Here is a 12,605-nt window from a genome sequence, read left to right as displayed (position 1 = left end):
TAAACTTCCAAGAGGCATTTACTGGGTTTTAAAACACATCCCTAAGTAAGCTGTGGCAGTTAAGCTCATGGCGGGATTTTGGAACACCTAAGTGCCTTTAAAAATCTTGGACGAAGCCAACAAGAATGCAGGCTTTTGAAGATACACGTTATAATGGCAACTGCATCTCCTAAGTCAGCTGAACTGCTAAGTAAACACCAGCTCGGATGAAAAGGATTCAAAGGTACATTTACATTCAATGACCAAGAAATGGGTGTTGCTTCTTTTCAGATTACTAGCAATAAAACACAGAGAAGCGCAGGTTGGTTCAGGTCTGACTGAATATGAGAACATATTTAAATAGTTTTAAAATGTGTTAAAGTGAGATGCAAATACTTTGGGTAAACTTGCTCACCGCTGACAATTCTACAGCCTGATGCTTATTTCACTTGGTTGCTTTGTATGTGTGGGAAAATGGCTAAAGTTTTGGCCTCTGAAGGACACTGGACCAACTGCAGATGAACCTTTTGAAGAAGACGAACACTTGCTGGTACATAGAGCTTTTTAGGACACATGTGGACTAAAGGTTCTACTGCAATAGTCTCACTGCTTCCTTTACCCCTTCACTGGCCTACACAAGTCTATTTTTTTCTCCCTATTTTCAATCTAAAACTACGATTTGATTCAGAAGGCTGCTCTTGGGTTATGGGATTAAAGGCTTATCTCCAGGAACAATGGCAGGTGGGGGAACCCCAATAACATACCCATGGAAAAGGAGCCTTGGCCCCGACTCCTCCCAGAGAGGGATCAGCCCATGGGCCAGGTATGACACCCATCACCGTGAGTCAATGGGAGAGGCTCGCTGTACTCGTGGGGCTTACTGCCTAGGGGTATGGGACTCAGTGGGGAATGCAGGGGAACAGAGTCTTTGGGGTCATACAAGACTTACCAGGGAATGCTTAGAGGAGGAGTCAGAGGTAGTGAAATGAGGGGCTGGAGGGGAAGGTGGTTTGGTGAGTAACAAGCATGGAAAAATAAAAGGATTAGGGGTTAAAATGGACCCACTGGGTGTAAAAAGTCTTGTCTGGCTATGCCCTATGCTTGTCTGGCTACGCCCTGCACTTATCACCTCAGTGGCTTGTCTCATTAAACTCTATTTTGATTATTTTCCCAGGTGAGGTGACCCTCCATTCCCTATGTATGTGTGTGTGGTGTCAGCAATTAGAGTAGGGGCCACAGGACACAGGGGCTTTTGTGTCTGTGCAGCCAGCACCTGAAGAGACCAGAGTGTATGCAGATTGTATGGGTCTGTACGTCAGTGTGTTCACCAGTAAAAATCAAGCCAGGCTGTGCTGGAGAGCAGGGTATGAAGCTTGGGGGTCATGTATTGGAGCAGCCATAAGTCTGGGCAAGATACTGAGGAGAATAGAGAGCCTGTGAGTTCACTACTGGAGGGAGCGGGGGGCCCAAGCCGGCCACTGAGGAAACTGTAATGGGGACTGGGGGTGAGCTACTGGTAAGGCCAAAAGTCTGCACCAGAAAGACACCAGGGAAACCAGGGAATCTAGGAACCAGCTTCAGAATGGGCTGAGTGTCTAAGACCAGCTACTAGATGAGGGACCCACAGCGTATATGTGGGTGTGAATGCCATAAACTGAAGCAGGGCGGTGGGCCTCTGAGAACAACACTTCCAGGTGCCAGCAACCGGGAAGACCTGGGGTCCAGGAGTCAGCTACTGAACAGGCGACTGTCTAAGATCAGCTACTGGAGGGATCCATATTGTATAACGTGTACATACGCGTATCTATTTTCCATTAATGGGCTTTTGCCCTGATAAGCCAGAGAAAGCAGCAGGATGAGGCCACTGGTGCTGTTTGTGTTTGCATGCGTGCTGTGTTTTCTGTTCATGCCAATCAGTGTGGCTGGATATGTGTGTATAGGTGTGGGATGTGTGTGTGCGCCCATTGGGAACACACACTCAGTCTCTCCACTAACTGGACTTGCACTAGTGGCATCGAGCTGTGGCAGCCGCACCTCTATCCAGCTAGCAGATTTGGCAACCCTAACAACTACCTTCTGGTTTTATGTTGTTACATCACTTAATGTAGCGGGTTCTTGAACTATGCCTAGGCTGTTTTGTGCCACGAGAGTAAACCTATTTTAAAAATCCTAATTCCAATGTTGTAATGGTTATAGGAATAATCTGAGATCCTGCCATCAGAATGCGGGATAGCTTGCCACCGAGAAGTCTAATGCTGCTCTTGCACACAGGGTATGAAGTTGAAAGTATTCATGCAAGTCTTCCACAGGTACATTTCATACCTAATATCTGTGCCTAATTAACAGAAGAGGTATTACCCTTTCCTTGACTGAGATTAGTAAGAAGCAAAGCCCAGCTGACAGATGTACAGGAATAGGTGGAGAGAGAGCGATCTGGAGAATGACTTTTAGAAAGTGGCATACTAGCAGAAATGATCCTAACAAGAGACAATGCTCTGATGGTATGTATGAGACACAATGGTGTATTAAAGGATCTGCAAAGCATGGGGAAAGCTAGGCCTGAAGGCATATTCAAGGACATACAGATTCAAGCAGAGCCCAAGATGACCTCAATAATCAGGCTACTGAGCGAATGACTTGCTCATGGATCTCTTCCAAAAATGCAGATCACAAACAGAAGGACATTTATTTGAGTCCTTCTGCAGAGAAAAAGGCACATAGTATCCAATCTTGTGGTGCTGACTGCTTGCGAGGCAAACGCACTGATCCTCCAGCTGCTTCACGGATGTCAGAAAGGCATTTGACTCAGCCTAGCGTGGTGTTTGTGGGCTACTCAGAGGTCATCTGCAAGAAACTGCTAGCTCTGCTGAAAAACATTTAGGGAAAAGCAAGTTTGGTGCCCAGAGCACATGGTCTAGCTGATATCAGTCATGTCACAGCAACATAGGGGCAGGTAGAAAGGAGGAGGCCTCCCAGCCTAGGTACAGATTTGGGGTTATTTAGGGGTCATATAATGATTTATTTGGCTTGTTTTAACTGCGTTCAGACTGGAGGGAGCACCCAAGATTTTTGTCCTGGAGAATTCCAGCTGGGTCACCTTTAACCTAACTTAATTCTCTTAAAACATGAGTGAGGTTCTGCAACTGTGGCCTCAGGGCTGGTCTTGCACAACCAAAGAGATGTGTTCAGAGAGCAAGGATGTGCATGGATAGACAAATGCCTCCTACCAGGGCTACGTATCAGAACAGGCTATCTAAGTGGCATTGGAAGTGGCATTCCACCGAAGAGTCACAGGGACATTAAAACTGACAGCCAAGCTAGCCAGCTTTTCTCTACCTGGGAAACTGAAACGGCTACCTAAAGGGATCCTAAAGGAGACACGGCAGTTCTGGGAACTTGTTTCCTGTCTGGAGGTGACAGAAGGTCTCCCTTTTCATTAAAAATCAAGCTACTCAAGCCATGCATCTTCCAGGGCATGCTCTTGTGGCGACACGAGCTTTCTGGGAGGTTGCTCCACAAAAGTCTCCTCATCGTCCAGGTGACAAGCGCCAGGCGGCGGCTCGGTGTGACCTGCCAGCAAAACCACCCCAGAAAGCCGGGATGAGAAGCAGTTAGCCACTGCCAGGACAGCGAGAAGGAGGCACGGTTTTATGACTCCCCCTGCGGCTGTGACACGAGGCACCCTGCCACAGCCGGGAGCCGACCCCCACCCCAGCGGGGGCCGAGCCGCGGCCGGCATGGGGGCGGCCGTTGGGCGGCCGTTGGGCGGGCGGAGGGGTGTGGACGGGGGGGGGGGGGTGGTCCGCGCCGCCTCGGAGTCCATAAAGGGCCGCCTGCTGGGGGCAGAGCCGGGCTGGGCGGCACGGCAGGGCGAGGCTGGGGGGATCGTGCCGGGGCTGGGGGAGGGCGTCGCCATGAGGGAGATCGTGCACATCCAGGCGGGCCAGTGCGGCAACCAGATCGGGACCAAGGTGAGCCGGGGGGCCAGACGGGGCTGCCGCCGCCGTGCCGCTTCTTCTGAGGGAGCCGCGCCCGGGAGGAGCCCTGCTGGCCATAACAGGCTTTGGGAAGCGCTGAAAGCCAACTTTTAAATTTTTTATTTAATTCATTTGTATTCAGTGCGGGCGGGAGGCCGAGCAGCCCCCTCCCGGCGCCAGGTCGGTGCGAAATGGCGGGGAGGGCAGGGTCCGTGGGGCGCGCCAGGAATCCGGCAGCTGCCCGGCCGCCGCCCCCAGCTCGGCGGGGCACTCGCTGACCCTCCTCTCCTCCCGCTCCTTCTCCTCCCCTAGTTTTGGGAAGTGATCAGCGATGAGCATGGCATCGACCCAGCCGGAGGCTACGTCGGTGACTCAGCGCTGCAGCTGGAACGGATCAACGTCTACTACAATGAATCATCCTGTAAGTGTGGGGCGGGGAGCCTGTGGGAAGGGACGCAGAAACTTGGGAGAGAGCGGGTCTTCGTGAAACTGCACCACACATCTGGCTACCCTCCTTGCTTGCTGTCAGCCCCCTGGCACCTGCTAGTGTCTCCCCAGGTGGGGAGAAGTAGCACTAGGGAATGTCCCAGTATGGGCACGGCCATGGGGTCTGGAGGTGGAAGTTTGTTTGTGCTGGGTGTTTGTTCTTCTAACGTGTGATTAATTCATCAGATGTGTCGTATCGGTTGTCCCAAATTAAACTGTTGGTTATGTAAGCCCACATCTGCAGTACACTGATTTCAGAATGGAGGGGGTTGAGCCACAGCTAATGGCGATTCATTAATAAGTTGCTAAAAGTGCCCAAATCCTGTGAGTCAGTCTGGTGTTGGAAGGTATTACAGGGTAAACTAGGGACCAGGAGTCCTTTCAGCTCTTGAGAAGAACCCAAAAGTGCAAGCATTTCAGCGTAGGTTAATGTATGTTATTTATCTTAGTTTCCTTGAACAATTTCAACTATTTTGGTTGCCCAGAGAAGTTGTGGATGCCCCATCCCTGGAGATGTTCAAGGCCAGGCTGGATGGGGCTTTGAGCAACCTGGTCTGGCGGGAGGTGTCCCTGCCCATGGCACGGGGGCTGGAACCAGGTGATCTTTAAGGGCACTTCCAACCCAAACCATTCTGTGATTCCTTTTTTGTGCTTTGTGGTAGGGATGCTGACCTGCTATTGTTTGTACCTACACCAAGTAGCACTTTCATTGGAGGTGATTCCTTCAAGCATCAAGCTTGTGAAATGTTTTAGGAACATTTAGACATAAACTCTCCACTTACCCCATGATACACAGAAAAAAGAGCTTACAAAACGTCATGTACCATTGACATCTGATGTCAAGTCTGTTGTTTAAGTAGAATTGATTTCTTCCTATGATGCTAAGATTTTTTTTACCACCTGACTTCCTGTATAGGAAATATATGTCTAATTTATATTAGACTAATAACATGCAATATAACATAATTGTATGTTAAGAGCTTTAAGTGTTTTAGTTATTTTCTGAACATTAAGGGTATGTTTATTTTTTGATTTGCAGCCCAGAAATTTGTACCAAGAGCAGTTTTAGTGGACTTGGAGCCGGGAACCATGGACAGTGTGAGATCTGGTCCTTTTGGTCAGCTCTTTCGGCCTGATAACTTCATCTTTGGTATGTAGGTGTCACTTAAAAAAAAATAATCCAACAGGTGTTCAATTACCGAGTGAATGGTCAAAAAGCATTTAAACTATGTTGCCTCTTCCCTATTCCCAAGTGATCGTTAGTACTCAGAAGCCTTAATAGCTTAACAAAGCAGTTCCAATTATCTAAGTCAGCCAAAAGATTCCATTAACTGAAAGAGTTATTCTTCTGTTAATTGTCCCTTCAATTAGCAAACTACTGAAAGTTTCATGTGATACTCAGATAGTGTACACTTGCTTTCAATATATAAGAACTTTGCGGAAATCTTGAGGCTACTTATTTGCAACAAAGTACATGGAAATTCTGCAGGAAATGTAAGGGGGGGGGGGGGGAATAAAACCTCAACCACAAACCAACCAGGCTGTTCTTGACTTGAATTGATGTTAAGTGCTTGATGTGAAGTCGTTTAAAGGCTGTGTAGTTTAACTTTTTCAGCAGAGTCTTGCAGTATGACATAGTAGGCGGTAGAAGAAGACCAATTCTAATATGAAAAACACTCATGTATGGCTGGTTTCTGGGTTATTCTCCAACATAATGAGGAACAGTCTGAGAGCATGTGAGGAACTTCAGGTTTTGCAGTATTCATGGACAGGGTGGTTCTAGCCTTGGCTGTTTTGCTTTGCACTTCTGTAGTACTTTCCACTGAAGCTTAAAAGTGCACATTACCGTGATTCAGTTTCATAGCATCCTTACAAAGTACAGAAGCATTATTGGCTCCTTTGCACTAAAGAAGAAACAGCGTGTGAAAGTCAAGTGATCCACTTGCTCAAACAGGAAGTCTGAATGAAAGTCACCATGAGAACTCTCATGTCCTTCTGGTTTCCAAGTCTGTACTAGCCACAAAACACATTTCCTCCTGCCAAGGCAAGCTTAGGTTGCAAGTTAGTTTGGTATATTGTGTTAACATGAAGAAGGAACAATGCCGGGGACAGACAGAGAACAGATAAACATTATTTGGGTGGTATGAAACAAACTGCAGACCAGACTGTTGCTGTTGAGGTATGGAATAAGAACTCATAGTGAGTCACTTTAAGTCTTTAACTGACTTCAGACTCTTAATGCTGTCCCTCTTCTTCTCCCTTATACTCCATGGCAGTGTTTTTAAAGGCATCTTACAAAGGAATTTTAAGTTACAGTATGTATAAGTAAGCTTGGGATTAAAAAGCCGTAGGCAGCTGTACAAAATGTTTTTATATTCAGGTTTCTGCTTTTACTCCCTTTCTCTTGCATGGACCACAGTAGCCCCTTGAAAGTGAATTCAGTTGACCTTTGGAAATACCTGAGCTGGAACTTCACCATTTGGCGTATCACCAGTAATACCAGAGCAAAATCAATTCAGTGTCTTCAATACAATACAGCAGTTCAGTTCACTGCACTCCCTGCCAAGCTAACAATGAGCCAACAGCATGTGATGGATTTGTATCTGACAGAGGCCCCTGCCGGCATCAGGCACTGTCCTCCCAACCTGCTGAATAATGCAGAATGGCTGCCCGAGTGCTGAAGTAATGATCTTCTGTGTCAAAAGCCAACAAAGCATTTTGTTTTCTCTTTTAAAAATCCAGCCTGGCCAACAGAGGATTTTGTGACAGAAGCTGGCTGTTCCATACTCGCTGTGTCACAGGCCATTAGGGCTCATTCTGATGGAGATGTTTGCAGCCTCTGCTTGTATAAACACATCTGTCTGCATGTCTCTATAGCAAGTAGCTGTGGACCATCAATCAGAACTTCATTCAGGTATACTGGGTACATAATCACACACTCCAGATACAAGAATTTTAGCCCAGACCAGCAGGAGATTGAGATAGATGCAGACATAATCCTCGTGCTTTAACGTTGCTGTTGACAGGGTAGTGATCCAAAAGGTGAAGATGCACAGGTGGAACGAGCTTGCTGCAGGAGAGCAGCAGGTCTCCTGGCCTCCTAATGGCATAAGGCTGCCCACCAGGAACCACTGTGAGCAGTCTGATGTAGCTCCTTTTTTTATGGGCTTTTAAGCAGTAGTATACAAGCTACCAGTCTCCTCCCAGATTTGTCTTTTATTTCAAGCAGTGGAGAGAGGGAAAGAAAGAAGATTGCAGGAAATAGTTGCTATTTTGGAGATTAAAAAATGAATAGTCTTAAACCAAATGGCTTCCGTGCGTTGGCAGCTCAGCCTGGGCATGTGTAATAGTTCTACAGTTCACTGGAGAAAGAAATAGTGGTGGGAAGATTTGGAGGTACCAACAGCACAGATCAGTTGTGGGATTACTTGTAGACTTCCTTTAGATCTCAGAAAATGCACAGTGAGAAGAGGCAGAGGCAGAATGCTAGAGACTGGCTACATACAATACAGAGCTTCTGGGACTGGTGAAAGATCTGCCAAGTCCTGATTTTTGTGGATACACGCTCATTTTCCATGCTTAGATGTAGTCTAGGTGGTGTTTGACAATTCTATGTGTTTGTCTAAGATTTTCAGAGGTTTGGTGGGTATCTGATAAGTGGGGAGCATCCAGTGGGGTTTCACAATCATGGTCAAGACTTCCAGATATATGGCAGCCTTGTCATACCCCTGGCACCTCCACACTGTATAGTATTGTAACAGATAAGAAGTCTGGAGCTTCCAGGGATTATTGCACATGCGTGGTGGTCTTATGGTGCTATAGAGCCAGGGGGTCTGGAAGCATCAGCTTACTGGGCATGTGCGTGCCCAGCAGGAAATCTCCTAGGGAAACATAGGAGATCCTAGGCAGGTGGCTGAGTAAGTAGGTGGAGTGGGATGTTATCACAGGAGCAGCTGATAGTTACAGGGTGGAGGGAAACGATTAGCATTGGTGAAGGCAGCCACCATTACAGTTAAACCGTGATTTAAATACAAAGGTGCTCTTAGTGCAACAGAGGGAGGTGGCAGTGATCCTGCAGGCTTCTAGGAGTTTATGCAACTTGGATTTTTAAGGAGTCTGATGCAGTGGATAGCCTGAAGGAGAACAGGCCCACCTCTGGATTAGCCTTTTTACCTCCTAACTGACTTTGCAAGCTAAGAAAAAGCAAGTAAAATCAGTCTCTTATTTTTTTTTCCATGAACATATATTTTCCACATTTTCAAGAGTAATTACCATTCTCTTCTTTCCTCACTCTTTGTTCCTATTCTCCATTCTCTCCTATTCTCTCCTTATCTTACTGCCTACTGGAGAAGGATGATACTGTGTGTGCACAAGGGACGATCTGCAAAATATAGTTCTAAACTCAGAATTTGGCCTTGTTAAAATACTTCTGCATCTTAGAGCAATGTCTTGTTAATGTGCAGCGTGAGGTGTTATACAGATCCCTATCTATAGTAGGAGACCTGCTCAAGCACACTGCAGATCGTTGCAGGCATATTTAATCCTGGAAGGATATTACTTTGTGCTTTGCCCAGCTGGACAGGAAGTGCTGAGCTTCCTAGATTTAGAGACAGAAAAATATAGCAGTGTGTAGAACAATGCATCAACTAGCTGAATACATCATGAGGAAACCAACCATTTCTGCAATGAAAATAAAATATACATATCTGAACAATACCCCCGCAGGCAGTTTCCCAAATTCGTATGTTCAGCATCAACACACAGACACTGGGGATTGAATTGAGACATGGTAGTAGGAAGGAAGGGAGGACTTCGAGAACAATGCAGGAGTTGACAGCCCTGTACCTGATTCTGAAACTATCGCTCCTTCTGATGACCTCTCACAATAGCACTGCTGGCTGGGTTTGGTGGCACAACCTGTGTATGTAGCAGTCACTGGGAGGAATGGGAGTATTAAAGGAAAAGGGAAGCAGGGGGAGAAAATCAAGGGCTTGTCAAATGCAAATAACCCAATTTTGCAAGTTGCTTTGCAGATCCCGAAGAATAGTGAATTTCTAGGGAAATGAGTGTAAGTTAAAAGGCACTTAGTAACTCCCAAATTTTTGAAATAACATTTGTGAAGTTTCTGTTGATCACTATTTTGATTCAGGCTAGGTAACCCTGAATTTAAAAAGTTATAGTTCTTGATATAGCAAGTTAAAAAGCATTTCAGAAGCCCAACCTTACCCTTGAATGACAACAATGCCTCCTGTCTGGCAGTAGCAACTCATGGGAACAGTCCAAGAACCTTTCATTTAGAAATGCGCATCTGTGATTTAGCTTTGTATACATCATGGTCCTTATAAACTGAGAGCATTTAAATATAAACAGTCTCCTTGTGTTTATGGAATGAGTAGGATTGGGAGTGTGAGAGCTTTCAAAGCATGGAGTCAATGCCATCTTTGCATTTATGGAAAGTTAAATATGAAAAACCAGAAAGCCACCCAGAGGCATAAATGAAAACTAAGGGGGATTTGAGGCAAAAGGAGGCCGTATTAAAAAGCTTGTGGATACTGCTGAAAACATTTGTAGGCAAAACTGAAGAGCCCAGTTACCTACCTGACAGATTTATAGCAGCTTTTTTTTTTTTTAACAGATGTGATGTGAATCTATTTGGTGTCCAAATGCCAAACCCTGCCAATAACTTTATATATAATTTTTTCCCTATTGTATATTGTTTTAGGACAAACTGGTGCAGGAAACAACTGGGCCAAAGGACACTATACAGAAGGGGCAGAGCTGGTTGATTCCGTACTCGATGTAGTAAGAAAGGAGTGTGAACACTGCGATTGCTTGCAAGGATTTCAGCTCACTCATTCCCTGGGAGGAGGGACAGGGTCTGGTATGGGAACCCTGCTCATCAGTAAGATACGAGAGGAATATCCTGACAGGATAATGAATACCTTCAGCGTCATGCCCTCCCCAAAGGTCTCTGATACCGTGGTGGAGCCTTATAATGCTACGCTCTCGGTCCACCAGCTGGTTGAAAATACGGATGAAACCTACTGCATTGACAATGAAGCTCTGTATGACATTTGCTTCCGCACGCTGAAGCTCACCACTCCAACGTATGGTGATTTAAACCACTTGGTTTCCGCTACCATGAGCGGGGTAACCACATCCCTGCGTTTCCCTGGCCAACTCAACGCTGACCTCCGGAAGCTGGCAGTAAACATGGTCCCATTCCCGCGCCTTCACTTTTTCATGCCAGGCTTCGCTCCGTTGACAGCCCGAGGCAGCCAGCAATACCGAGCGCTCACCGTTCCAGAGCTCACCCAGCAGATGTTTGACGCCAAAAATATGATGGCAGCCTGTGACCCAAGGCATGGGAGATACTTGACGGTGGCTACCGTCTTCCGTGGTCCCATGTCGATGAAGGAGGTTGACGAGCAGATGCTGGCCATCCAGAACAAGAACAGCAGCTACTTTGTGGAGTGGATCCCAAACAACGTCAAGGTGGCAGTGTGTGACATACCGCCTCGTGGCCTCAAGATGGCTTCCACATTCATCGGCAACAGTACTGCTATTCAAGAGCTCTTCAAAAGGATCTCGGAGCAGTTTTCAGCTATGTTCAGGAGAAAGGCCTTCCTCCACTGGTTCACGGGAGAAGGAATGGATGAAATGGAATTTACGGAAGCAGAAAGCAACATGAATGATCTGGTGTCAGAGTATCAGCAGTACCAAGAAGCTACAGCAGATGATGGAGAAGAAGCGTTTGAAGATGAGGAAGAAGAAATCAATGAGTAAAGAAATTAGGTATGCTATTTTCCAGGCCAAATTCTCACATCTGGATTTGTAATAATTAGGCTTATAAATCTGTATCTAGGCTTCAAAAAAAAGAAAAAAGGAACGTGAGTCTCAGATGCTAGTGGTGCTCTTCAGAGCCCATTGAGGTCACTGGGAACTGAGGACATTCAGTGCTTGTGAAAATCAGGCTATTTCTGTTCATGAGACAAACGTAAGGCATTCGGTTAAGACTTTGGCCTAGGAGTCTGAACGCAGAGATTGCTAGTTGGGATCTTTTTTTTTCCAAACAAATTCGTCTTCCGTAAAGTTGTAAAAGAAAAGAAGTAAAACACGCATGAATATCTACAAAATGGAGCTGCACTATTTTCTTCCAATTTTGAGTAAGAAAATCTTGTGGGTTTGAAGTATTCATTCTGTACTGAATGCACAATACTGAACTGCCAGGAACAAAAATTTACTGAAAATAAAAAGAAGAAAAAATTTTTAATGTTTCTGTACAGTAAGTATTAATGATGACATTTGACTCCAATTCTCTAAAAACGGAATAAAAAAAGATTAGTATCCTCAAGCAAAAGTGTTCTGGGCAGTCAATGCTGTAGAAATACCCAGCGAACTGCAGGCTGGAGCTAAGCTGTGTGGCTTCATCACTTGTTGCTGAGTAATTGTAGATGCCATATATGAAATCAGTCCATTTGTGGTATGTGCTTTAAGGACCCGCGGGGTGTAAACTGGCAGCAGTTGATGGTGTTTCTGGCACCTGTCTCCACTCCACCTTGCCCCATAGCTGAAAGTCAGATACTCCAGGGAAGGTGGTGGGAGAGGAGGCACTGGCTGTGTGCTGCTGCATCGCCCTACCCGGGTTTAGTTCACCACCCATAGGGGTGCTGTGGACATCTCGTAACCAGAACTTGTTCAAATCACTGGGTAGGCTGAGGTTGAAGTACAGATAAAAGTATTTATCCACGATATTCAAAACAGCTGGCAAAATGGAAGATGAACAGCAGCTAATCTGCTTACAAGACAGCTGAAACCAAAAGGTCTCTGTCTTGCCCAGGTGACTTGCATTGACAGAAGGACCGTTGGGTGTCCACTCTTCACGCGGGCTTTGTGCTTCTGGTTGTATCAATTAAACAGCCCTTCTCCGTTAGAGAGCCTCCACCAGAGAACACTCTGTCTACACAGAGAGTCTTAGGTCAGTTTCTAGGCAACAAAACAAGCAAACAAAGGAAAAACCCTGTGGAAATCCAAACTTCATGTGTTTCAGGAACTCTTTGCTCTTTTTCTTCTCGCCTTCTGAAGCACTTTCTAAGCAATGGTGTTGCTCAATACTTAAAAAGGCACTTTACAAGCATAATTTCCAGAGATCCTAAAAAGATG

At 45.9% G+C, this 12,605-nt stretch overlaps 1 protein-coding gene across 1 annotated transcript; it reads left to right on the top strand.

The window, feature by feature from the left end:
• The first annotated feature begins 3,789 nt into the window (after positions 1 to 3,789).
• Positions 3,790 to 11,802, top strand: TUBB6 (tubulin beta 6 class V). Its single transcript, XM_035565373.2, has 4 exons — positions 3,790 to 3,950; positions 4,269 to 4,377; positions 5,482 to 5,592; positions 10,165 to 11,802. The coding sequence occupies exons 1-4, from the start codon at positions 3,894 to 3,896 to the stop codon at positions 11,226 to 11,228; spliced, it is 1,341 nt and encodes a 446-aa protein (XP_035421266.1). The 5' UTR covers positions 3,790 to 3,893; the 3' UTR covers positions 11,229 to 11,802.
• The last annotated feature ends 803 nt before the right edge of the window (positions 11,803 to 12,605 follow it).

The sequence above is a fragment of the Cygnus atratus genome, chromosome 2 (genome assembly GCF_013377495.2).
Source record: "Cygnus atratus isolate AKBS03 ecotype Queensland, Australia chromosome 2, CAtr_DNAZoo_HiC_assembly, whole genome shotgun sequence".
In the NCBI taxonomy this organism is placed as follows: domain Eukaryota; kingdom Metazoa; phylum Chordata; class Aves; order Anseriformes; family Anatidae; genus Cygnus; species Cygnus atratus.
Note: the sequence above shows the minus strand (reverse complement) of the source record. Positions and strands in the feature narration are given on the sequence as shown.